The 12,214-nt window shown below is 37.2% G+C and overlaps 1 protein-coding gene across 1 annotated transcript; it reads right to left on the bottom strand.

The window, feature by feature from the left end:
* Positions 1 to 2,778: 2,778 nt before the first annotated feature.
* LOC142340454 (uncharacterized) lies at positions 2,779 to 6,058 on the bottom strand. Its single transcript, XM_075391027.1, has 3 exons — positions 6,050 to 6,058; positions 2,962 to 3,060; positions 2,779 to 2,904 (listed from the first exon to the last, which is right to left on the bottom strand). The coding sequence occupies exons 1-3, from the start codon at positions 6,056 to 6,058 to the stop codon at positions 2,779 to 2,781; spliced, it is 234 nt and encodes a 77-aa protein (XP_075247142.1).
* Between the last annotated feature and the right edge of the window lie 6,156 nt (positions 6,059 to 12,214).

The raw sequence follows: 12,214 nt of genomic DNA, 5'->3' as shown, positions 1-12,214 counted from the left end.
AGCACAGTCGGAATGAAAACGGAAAGCACAAAACGCACAGATGATATGGCAAAACAATTCTCTGCGCATTTTGAATTGGGAAAGTTGTCATCGGACCACACCATCTAAAATCCGATAAGCATGATAGATATGTGTTTTCGATAATAAAAAATCTAAAAGGAGAGACATTGGTACACTTCGAAAGCGTGCCGAGAAATTCAATTTCTTAAACAAAGAGAGACATTGATTCGTGATCTATTTTTCACAAATCTCACCAATCCAGAGATGCAAAGACGGCTTTTAAAAGAGACCCGTTAAGTAAACCCGTAAGATACCCGTAAGATAACCGTATTGAAACCCGTAAATTATTTTGATTTGCATTTAATGTGCAATTGGGAATGTGCAACCAACACAAGATCCAGGAAAACATTAACGCACTCGTTTTGACGAGCGCGAACGCTATTCTCATCTAAGCTATAGTGAACCCGATTGCGAGACTCCCAAGTTTCTCAAAAAGTTAGATTACAGAACACCTGCTCCTCTATGCCAGATTTATGGTTTTTCGTTGTCCCCAGGTCATAAATATAAAATCACCGCTCCAGGGAAAAAATGTAATAACTGCGAAACATCTAATAGAATCAGCAATTCGTTTTGCTAATGTTTGCAGAAACCTTAAAATTTTACAGAAAGTTTTGCACAATTGACCAAATAGTGTCCACTAAAATTTGTTAAATGCGGTTGATCAAGACAATTCAAGAGAAAAATCAATTTTGTCATTTTTGAGGTTATCAGAAACCCTCGACATTAAACTCTACCTATCAGATAGTTGCACGTCGGACGGTATTATGGTGGCAACAATCAACAAGAATGACAAAAAATAGAGCCGCTTTGCATGATGGTGACAATTAGCAAAACAGCGATCACCATTTCAGTCGACTCTGGAAGTGTAGGTAGCATTTTGAAATTAAGACCTTTAACAAAAGTGTTTCAATCGTCAATTAGATTCTCTTGTTTAACAAAAACATGTCCTCCACAGTTACAAACAAATTCAGTTGTGCCATTTAAAATCATTGGACAAATCACAGCACCAGCAATGAGCAACAGATAGCACAAAAAACATATTTCATCGTTTTATCCGACGGTTATTAACAACTGATTGGAATAGATCTTTTCAGAAAATAGTCAACCTGCATTTCATTCAACAGGTAACACCATAAACAAAAATAGTAGTCAGTTTTCAATGAAAATCCTCGTTACAGAAGCTTATCTTTAACTTATAACACGAATTGAAGGTTTGAAACACATGTAGTCCTTTCAAAAAAATTTTTTAAAATCTCAACCAAGACACTGAGAGTGTTGAAAATTTCCAATCATCCTACAAGATAAATTTAACACGACATTAGGAAAATTAACAGAACAGAAACACAATGAAATACTACAAGCTGTCTCCGATAATTCTTTTTTATCCCCAATAGTCGTCAGAACAAAACGCGTTCAAGCTATTAATTTAAAATTAGACTACACTGTCCATAGAAAATATTCATAAAAGTAAACACGAAACGCCGGGTAGTGACGCGTTCAATCCATGTAGCGCATCGAAAGATATAACCTATTTCTCTGCTACTGATTTGAAATACGCCTGCAGTTTTTTATTTTTGCATCCGGATAACGCTAAACAAAGCGTTTTCAATGCAATTAGGTGTGATTTTATTGGTACTCATAGATTAAAACTGGTTCTTAAGGACTCTCTTACTTGAGAGTTAAATTTCAAAAAAGATGGATTACATTCTGATTGGATTAAAAACACGTAATGTTTTCTGAATGACGATCTAATTGTTTCTAAAAGATCAGACGAAAATTATATAAGGTCAATATTCAATATTCTTGAATGCTACCACCTGCAAAGTTTTCGTTCTAAATTGCCAAATACCATTTCTTTAAATTTGGCAACGACTCGCTAGTGTATCACTTCTCACAAACTGGCATTGATTCCCTCAAAGGCAAGTTTCAACACGAAAGGAATCACTCAATTATTTTTTCAGTAACCACCCACAAATAACGCAAAATAAATGAAGTTGAAATTCGATGCTCATCTTAATCTAGTAAAGCCACTAAACAACCAAGAAGTCGATGCACTTTTCGACGAAAACCACCAACAACACAACCCCTGCAACTCATGATAGCAACATATTTTTCGTTTGGCTTCGGGTCGCCTCAAATCTCACCCTTATCTGCGACACCCCATATTGTAATTATTAATCATATCTAAAACTATGTTTTTTGCAATTACACTATAGCCTAGCTCACTCCAAAGGATGAGGTACTGAAGGAAGTACGCGGTTGTATCATCACAAATAATGAGAGCCACCTAAACTATACAAAACCCTATATTCGTTCCTACAGCAAAGATCTGAACGCGCAACCTTGCGTTTGCGTGGATGAAAAATTCGTTATACCAAAGTCGATGCGGGAACCCGGTGCATCGTTTCCCGGAAATCCCAGTGGGATTCCCGGAAATCTTGCATAAACTTACTTATCCCACAATTTCCCGGCGAGAAACTTGCATATGCGTAAGTTTCCCGCTTTTTCCCGCTGGGAAACTTGCGTTCACTTCTGATCCCGGTTCTTCCCGGAAAATTAGCTAAGATCTCAGTGGGAAAAAATCGAGAAAAACGGGAAAAATTGCGGGGGAAAAAATGGGAAAAGTGGGAAATTAAAAAACAAAACTTAGCACTATTTTTGACCTAAAAATCTCTTAAACCTTTAATGTTAAGTGGATCAAGTAAATTTTTGGACTTCTTAACACAATGAACTTTCTGAAACACTTATACAGCTTGTTTCTAGAGCAGTTTTTTTGATAGATGTAGTAGTAGTAGTAGTAGTAGTAGTAGTAGTAGTAGTAGTAGTAGTAGTAGTAGTAGTAGTAGTAGTAGTAGTAGTAGTAGTAGTAGTAGTAGTAGTAGTAGTAGTAGTAGTAGTAGTAGTAGTAGTAGTAGTAGTAGTAGTAGTAGTAGTAGTAGTAGTAGTAGTAGTAGTAATAGTGGTAGTAGTAGTAGTAGTAGTAGTAGTAGTAGTAGTAGCCTCGGCCAAGGTTGAAATTGGGAGGATTTTGTCACAATTTTAACCAGTGGCCACGGTTTTCCTGCACTTTTTCAACCGACACATTTTCAACTTATAAAGCCTATGCACCGATTCAACCAAAGGGTGCACATTTTCGACCCAGCATTTTTTCACAATTTCAATCTGGAGGATTTCACATTTTCAACTACTACTACATTTGTCGCAATTGAAGTAACAAATAAACAGAAACTATGTAAAAGAATGATTGAAAAAGAATCATCAAATGCGCAACAAAAATTACATTTGCTCGCTTTAAAAAAGTAAATCAAAACTTTATGGTTTTTGAAAGTTCTCCATAGTTTTGGCATCTAAATGGCTAATCAACAGTGCAATTTCTGGCCGCTAGGCTTTCAATGCTTGCAATTGAGTTTGTTTGTCCTGAATTTTTTTTGTTGAACGGTTATTCAGGATTGATTCCTGAAAACAATGTCCAATCTCAGATTTTATTGGCTGAGGTGTGCTTTTTGTAATCGTACAGGTTTTTCTGCGTGCAACTTGTGTTTTCCAGACAGTTTTCAAGTCCTTTAAGCTAACTATATCACTGGTTGCTGGTAATTCAACGTTTTTTCCAATTTATTGTTTTTGTCAAATTTCTGTGTATGTTGTTCTGTATCAAAACTGATAAAACACCATAAACTTCATGGTGAGGTTTGAAAGTTTTTTTCATCTCATCATGAAAGTTCTACTTAACAAGAAACGAAAAAATTGGACTTAATTTCCTCACAGAAACACGCCAGAGGCACCGTTTAACGCCGTCAAGAATGTTTTTCGGCATTTTTAAGCTTTAAAAAAAGTTGGAAAAAATATGGTATAAATGAGGTGTTTGTTAATATCTCTCGGAGTACTGTACAAAATTTGTTTGGCAATGTCGCGTTTTGATAGTACTTAACTGTTTCTGTTTTCCCTGCTAACTGCAATCTTCATTGAAGCTGGTGAAGAGGTATTCAAATCCAAATTTGAAAAAAATCAACTTTTTTATTTTCATATAGACTTTATCGTCGATAACGTGTTTCAACTACTCGTTTTTGCAAAAACGGTTCAATGACCGTTTGAATGGTTCATTTGGAACCCAACAAAAGTGAGTGAACTGGTAAGCACTGAAAAAAGTCAATTAAAAGCATCCAGAGCGTTCTATCTCATGATATATATTTTTTTTCGACTTTTTATACTGTAAAAAATACTTTTCTTAGAGTCCATTCATTATGAATCACTATTAGGTAGCAAGTACTATGAAAAAAACAAATTTCTTTCTTATGTTGAGAATGATATAACACATAGTTGCTGCAAAATAGTCAATCATTCGTTTTGTGTTCCGATAACATCGTTTTTCACTGATAAAATAGGTACCTGCCGAAAATCCTAATTGGTCAAATTGCTCAACCTTGTAAACCCTTCTAAACTCATTTTGTAGCAGAATGTGACATCTGTTGAAAATTACACAAGCTTGAAGCGCGAAATAGAGCTCAAAATTTGGGAAAAATTGAAATCAGATTGAAAATTTTGTGATTTGTAAAAGTTGGAAACAAGTGAAGGTAAAGTTGATCAAGGATAGTTTTTGAAACTTTTTAAATAGGGTCTCGCTCCATATTAAACACACAAGCAAAATAAATCCAACAGTGCACATATCCTACCATTTAAGACCTCATTTCGTTGTTTTTTTAATTATAAAACTGGTAAGTTATGAAGCAACTTTTTTTTCATCCTTAATAATCCAAACAAAATTTTGTATTGCAAGGGAACTCAAACACCAAATTTTCATTTCAGAGCAGTCCTCATAGTGTCAATCAACGTCCAACAACTTCCTTTTTTGGAGGAACGCAGCACTTGAACTATGCTGCACTTTAAGAACTAAAAAAATAAGTGAAGATTTAAAAAAACTCCCGTTTTTTTTTTCAATTTGAAATGATGTAGTCGATCTCGTAATGAGCGTTGTTATTACTTAAAAATTGTGTTACTCACCCAACTGTTGGGACCCTGAAGCCATTTCAATCATAGAACAGGTTTTATTATGTTTTTGATGGACATTTTGCATTGCTTCTCTTTAAATTTTTGTCTTTTCAGATACCGAAAGTCAGGTTACAGTTTATTGTTTCATCGATATATCCTAAAGTACTGAATCAAATTCAACAAACGAGGGGGCATTTTGTTTCTATTGATCTGCTCCTGCTAGCCTTTTGCAGTCTTTTTCTTGTGTCGGCCTGTGCAAATAACAATTAGGGTGTAAACTCAAAAAAATATATCAATTTAAGCGTTATTATGAATTTATGTGGTTTTTATTGTAATGAGGGTTGTTGTTACTTGCAAATTGTGTTATTTACGCTAGTGTTGGGTCCATGAAGCTATTTGAGTCAATAGTTTTTAGCAATTCAACAATTTTTCTGTTTTCACGATTTCATCAAATTTCTGTGGATGTTGTTTTATGTCAAAACACACAAAACATCATAACCTTCATGGTGAGGTGGGAAATTTTTTCCCACCTCACGATGAAGGTTTGCAGTGACCTAGAACGTGGAAGTGGACCAGAATTACACCCACAAATACGCCGGGAACGCTGTTTCACGTTGTTTTACGTCAGTTCCGGAGATCTTGGGCTTCGATTTTAGCCCAAAAAATGGGGTACAGAACAGTATTTTGTTAATATCTTCTAAAGTACTGAACCAAATTAAACGGGAGTGGTCGCATTCTGTTGGCACTGAACCCCTCTTGCTTGCAGTATTTGGTTGGTTTCTCAAATCGGTCTCATCAGAAAGTTATTAATGTTTAAAGTTGAAAAGAGTCGAATTTTTGGGCTATTCGGGATGACCAAAATTTCGGTACAACAAAGCACGCGATTTACCCTACAAATGTTAGTGTTTCAGAATCCTCAGTTAGTGGGGAGTCTCCCCATGTATATTTAGTGTGTAGTTTTCCGGAGTCCAGATGGTCAATTTTAGCGATCCGTGACCCGTACTTGCTCCATTTAGTCATTTGGTACGGTACCTTTATGTTGGAATATCTCCTCGTAGAGTGAACCGATTTTCGATCTGTTTGTTGATTTGAACTCAGCGTGAGCCGTTCTTGAATCCCTGTAAATGGCGTTTTGTTTCTTTCAGCCGTTTTCGAGAAATTGGCCAGGACACATACCTCAATTTTTACCTATTCGTGTCCGGTACATTTCGGGTATGTACATGTTAGACCAACAAAAAATACGAATTTAGCCCCGCGAATTGGTTCCTTAGACTCCCCTGGTAATGAGCATTCTGCTCATATATGTTTTATAGGGCGTTTTCCGTAGTTCAGAAGGTCAATTTTAGCTCTGAATGTGGCGTATCTCTCTTCTGGGGTCAGTTGGTACGGTACCTTAATTTTGCTATAACTCCTCGAAGAATGCACCGATTGGGCTCATTTTTTGATATGATGCGTATCTCAAGCAGTGCTACAAACAGTATTAAGGGCGTTTGTTTTTGTTCAGCCGTTTTAGAGAAATTGGCCAGTAAACTTGCCCTCGTTTTAGCCTCAGAAGAGGTCCCCACCAGCGGGTGACCGTTGGCACCGTTGGCACCTTGAAACTTTGAACTGTATTTTAACAAATTAGTGTTTTGAATAGCCCGTCTAACGTAGATTCAGAATATGTATACTTTGTATATCATTTTCTGTGGTTTAGGTGTTCAATTTTAGCTCTGGAGGTGGTGTATCTCTCCTCCATGGTCATTTGGTACGGTACCTTATTTTTGCTATAACTCCTTTAAGAATGCACCGATCGGGCTCATTTTTTAATATAATGCGTATCTCAAGCAGTGCTACAAACGGTATTAAGGGCGTTTGTTTTTGTTCAGCCGTTTTTGAGAAATTGACCGTGAAACTTGACCCCAGATTGACCCCTGAGGAGGGGAAACACTACATTGAAAACTCCATCGTAACTTATTCTCGTATCCATTGCAAAATGCATTTCCATGCTCTCTGAGTTCCATGGCATTGTTCCAGAACTCATGCCAAAATTTGGCGTTGGTCGGTTGGTGTTTTTTTTGGTGGGGGGGGTCGTTGGGGGGGGGGTGGCGGTTTGGCGCCGGGGTGGGGGGAGCGGTCGCTTGGTGGGGGTGGCCGTGCGTCTCGTGTGTTGTCTTTGATGTTCTTTTATGTGTACTAACAAAATGTTTTTTCAGAGTTTGTTTTTGCTTTGCTTCTCTTCTGTCTGCTGTCGTCTCCTGCCAGGTGAGTTCTTCCCGCTTCTTTGCTCGCTAGCTTGGCTAGCTGTTGCTTTCTTTCGGTCTGGTTTGCTCTGCACCGCAGAGCTGCGGTTTTCGGACCGGTTTTTTCGGTCCGTGTTTCCACGTCGTGGGAATGTGTTCTTGCAAAACAAGAAGGTTCGTTGAAGCTTTGCGCTCTTCTTGGATTTTCAATTTTGCGCTTTTTTTGTTTGCTTCCGCTTTTTTTTGGTCTGGTTTGCTGTGCATCGCACAGCTTCGGTTTTTACAGCTTAGGACTTGTTCATAGTTTTGATATTCTACCTGGGAGTGCAATGGTCCTAGTAGGCTCTGAAAAAGGGCTAAATATTGATCTAGCTGGTCTGAGAAACAAGTACTTCATACGTTGTCAAATTTCGAGTGCGTTTTCATAAAAAGTCTCTTTCTGTATAGTGAAGGACTTGTTCAAATCATTTGAGGGTCTATGTAGGAGTGTCATAGTCCTAGTAGGTTCTGATAGAGGGCTAATTGTTGATCTAGCTGGTCTGAGAAAAAAGTACTTAATACGTTGTCAAATTTCGAGCTCAAAAATTACTCTTGTGCGTTTTCATAAAAAGTCTCTTTCAGTATAGTGAAGGACCTGTTCAAATAATTTGAGGGTCTATGTAGGAGTGTCATAGTCCTAGTAGGTTCTGATAGAGGGATAATTGTTGATATAGCTGGTCTGAGAAAAGAGTAATTAATACGTTGTCAAATTTCGAGCTCAAAAGTTATTCTTATGCGTTTTCATAAAAAGTCTCTTCCAGTATAGTGAAGGACTTGTTCAAATAATTTGAGGGTCTATGTAGGAGTGTCATAGTCCTAGTAGGTTCTGATAGAGGGATAATTGTTGATATAGGTGGTCTGAGAGAAAAGTACTTAATACGTTGTCAAATTTCGAGCTCAAAAATTACTCTTGTGCGTTTTCATAAAAAGTCTCTTTCAGTATAGTGAAGGACTTGTTCAAATAATTTGAGGGTCCATGTAGGAGTGTCATAGTCCTAGTAGGTTCTGATAGAGGGATAATTGTTGATCTAGCTGGTCTGAGAAAAAAGTACTTAATACGTTGTCAAATTTCGAGCTCAAAAATTACTTGTGCGTTTTCATAAAAAGTCTCTTTCAGTATAGTGAAGGACCTGTTCAAATAATTTGAGGGTCTATGTAGGAGTGTCATAGTCCTAGTAGGTTCTGATAGAGGGATAATTGTTGATATAGCTGGTCTGAGAAAAGAGTAATTAATACGTTGTCAAATTTCGAGCTCAAAAGTTATTCTTATGCGTTTTCATAAAAAGTCTCTTCCAGTATAGTGAAGGACTTGTTCAAATAATTTGAGGGTCTATGTAGGAGTGTCATAGTCCTAGTAGGTTCTGATAGAGGGATAATTGTTGATATAGGTGGTCTGAGAGAAAAGTACTTAATACGTTGTCAAATTTCGAGCTCAAAAATTACTCTTGTGCGTTTTCATAAAAAGTCTCTTTCAGTATAGTGAAGGACTTGTTCAAATAATTTGAGGGTCTATGTAGGAGTGTCATAGTCCTAGTAGGTTCTGATAGAGGGATAATTGTTGATCTAGCTGGTCTGAGAAAAAAGTACTTAATACGTTGTCAAATTTCGAGCTCAAAAATTACTTGTGCGTTTTCATAAAAAGTCTCTTTCAGTATAGTGAAGGACTTGTTCAAATAATTTGAGGGTCTATGTAGTAGTGTCATAGTTCTAGTAGGTTCTGATAGAGGGATAATTGTTGATCTAGCTGGTCTGAGAAAAAAGTACTCAATACGTTGTCAAATTTCGAGCTCAAAAGTTATTCTTGTGCGTTTTCATAAAAGTCTCTTCCTGTATAGTGAAGGACTTGTTCAAATAATTTGAGGGTCTATGTAGGAGTGTCATAGTCCTAGTAGGTTCTGATAGAGGGATAATTGTTGATATAGGTGGTCTGAGAAAAAAGTACTTAATACGTTGTCAAATTTCGAGCTCAAAAATTACTCTTGTGCGTTTTCATAAAAAGTCTCTTTCAGTATAGTGAAGGACTTGTTCAAATAATTTGAGGGTCTATGTAGGAGTGTCATTGTCCTAGTAGGTTCTGATAGAGGGATAATTGTTGATCTAGCTGGTCTGAGAAAAAAGTACTTAATACGTTGTCAAATTTCGAGCTCAAAAATTACTTGTGCGTTTTCATAAAAAGTCTCTTTCAGTATAGTGAAGGACTTGTTCAAATAATTTGAGGGTCTATGTAGTAGTGTCATAGTTCTAGTAGGTTCTGATAGAGGGATAATTGTTGATCTAGCTGGTCTGAGAAAAAAGTACTTATTACGTTGTCAAATTTCGAGCTCAAAAGTTTTTCTTGTGCGTTTTCATAAAAGTCTCTTCCTGTATAGTGAAGGACTTGTTCAAATAATTTGAGGGTCTATGTAGGAGTGTCATAGTCCTATTAGGTTCTGATAGAGGGATAATTGTTGATATAGCTGGTCTGGGAAAAAAGTACTTAATACGTTGTCAAATTTCGAGCTCAAAAGTTATTCTTGTGCGTTTTCATAAAAAGTCTCTTCCAGTATAGTGAAGGACTTATTCAAATAATTTGAGGGTCTATGCAGGAGTGTCATAGTCCTAGTGGGTTCTGATAGAGGGATCATTGTTGATATAGCTGGTCTGAGAAAAAAGTACTTAATACGTTGTCAAATTTCGAGCTCAAAAATTACTCTTGTGCGTTTTCATAAAATGTCTCTTTCAGTATAGTGAAGGACTTTTTCAAATGATTTGAGGGTCTATGTAGGAGTGTCATAGTCCTAGTAGGTTCTGATAGAGGGATAATTGTTGATCTGGCTGGTCTGAGAAAAAAGTACTTAATACGTTGTCAAATTTCGAGCTCAAAAATTACTCTTGTGCGTTTTCATAAAAAGTCTCTTTCAGTATAGTGAAGGACTTGTTCAAATAATTTGTGGGTCTATGTAGTAGTGTCATAGTCCTAGTAGGTTTTGATAGAGGGATAATTATTGATCTAGCTGGTCTGAGAAAAAAGTACTTAATACGTTGTCAAATTTCGAGCTCAAAAATTACTCTTGTGCGTTTTCATAAAAAGTCTTTCAGTATAGTGAAGGACTTGTTCAAATAATACTTATTCGAACCAAACTACCCCTGTGTAGTTAGAAGGTAAAGCGTCAAGAATTTTTGCTATTGCTTGTCTAGGAAAAAAGTTAGCTTTTCTTACGTAAATTTGCGATTATTTCGAATAAGTAATTTTAAAAATAACTCTTCTTCATTGGGTCAAAAAGTTGTCCAAATCAAACCAAACTGAGTGCAACTTGTATTTTGAAATAATCGCTATGTTTTTGTATTTCGACTGCTATGTTTTTGTACTTCATCATCGCGATTTTTGTTACGACCATATTACGTCACAACCACTTCAAATCTGCTTTTTCTTTATTCATGTATTTTCAATTGATTTGCATGCGTGACGTCCTTTTTCTGGCAATGTGATAGCTATGTTTCCAGTTTGCACAAGTCGAAATAGCTGTTAGTTCTTAAAAATTATTTGCTTGTGAAGGTTGATGTCTTGAAGTGTGCGATTTGAATAGTTTTTCCCAAATGTTTAATGGGAACCGAGCCAGCGGTTAAACTGGGTGCACCCATCCCCGGGTATCAGGGGACGCCACCAAGTGTGAACTGGGACCACCCACCACGGGTCGAAGTGGGACCACCCAGCCCCGGGTATCAGGGGAACTGCTCTCTAGGGGTTAATTTTTTTCGAGTACATTTTATTACATTGGTTGTCAACAGTGGTCTTATTTTTAATACATACCTTGTAATTGTTTTAAATATCTTCTCAATCGAAAAAAATTTTGTGGTGCAATGAGCGCTTAACAAATTTTGTTTTAGAAATCGAGATGTCGTTGCTCGGTCAATACTGCGTTGGCGTATTTGGCGACTCCCATGTGACGAGACTAACATTGCCCGACTCCGTAGTTGTGGTTGGCAAAGGCGGGGAACTTGTGTCGAATTGGAATGAGTACAGGAGGCAGCTGCAAAATTTTGATGTGTTGGTCATTAATATTGGTGGTAACGATATTTCCTCCAAAACTCCTTTTGAAGCTCCGAAGTGCACCATCACCGAGGCGATAAACCACATCAAAGAGTGCTACGAGTTTGCAAAAAGGCACAACAGAGTAGTTTTAACGGCGGACGTGTTGCCTCGTCTGAGCAACTGGAGAGGCTCAGACTACCTTAATGGTAGATTGGAAAAAAGAATGAAGAAGAGCCACATAAAGTATGCGAAGGACCTCAATTTAAAGCCGCAAGATTTTGACCAAAGCGGTGTTCACCTTCTTACTTATGATGAGGTGTCAAGGATAATAGTGGAAAATATTGAACGCTCTCTTTCGTCTTTTATGTAACTTGTGTTTTGAGTGTTATATTTGTTGACTTTTGTTGAATTTGGTGTCTTGAATTCATGTTCTCCCAATGATTTTTTTAAATGAGTTTTGGCAGCCGACTGCGTGGCTGTCTTTTTGATCAATCAGTCCGATTGTGTGGCTGGGAGACTATGCTTTCAATTCAAAATTTTGATTAATCAATAAGCCGACTGCGTGGCTTCGATGAGGGTTAAATTAGGATTCGAGCAATGTCCTGGTTTGGTTTTCCAAATTAAAAGTGTACTCTCTCAGCCGATTGTGTGGCTGGGAGACTATGCTTTCAATTGAAAAAGTGACAGCCAATTGTGTGGCTGTTCTGTTTTTGATTAATCAATAAGCCGATTGTGTGCCTTAATGAGGGTTAAATTAGGATTCGAGCAATGTCCTGGTTTGGTTTTCCAAAGTAAAGGTGTACTCTCTCAGCCGATTGTGTGGCTGGGAGACTATGCTTTCAATTCAAAAAGTGACAGCCGATTGTGTGGTTGTTCAGTTTTTGATTAATCAATA

Source organism: Convolutriloba macropyga, chromosome 5 (genome assembly GCF_964194025.1).
Source record: "Convolutriloba macropyga chromosome 5, txConMacr16.3, whole genome shotgun sequence".
In the NCBI taxonomy this organism is placed as follows: domain Eukaryota; kingdom Metazoa; phylum Xenacoelomorpha; order Acoela; family Convolutidae; genus Convolutriloba; species Convolutriloba macropyga.
This window is presented reverse-complemented; position numbering and strand designations above follow the sequence as displayed.

Bases quoted from the DNA above. Each gene is read 5' to 3' on its own strand.
- LOC142340454 (XM_075391027.1), bottom strand. The intron at 2,905-2,961 runs ACTACTACTACT...ACTACTACTACT, and splicing joins CTACTACTACTACTACTACT to ACTACTACTACTACTACTAC.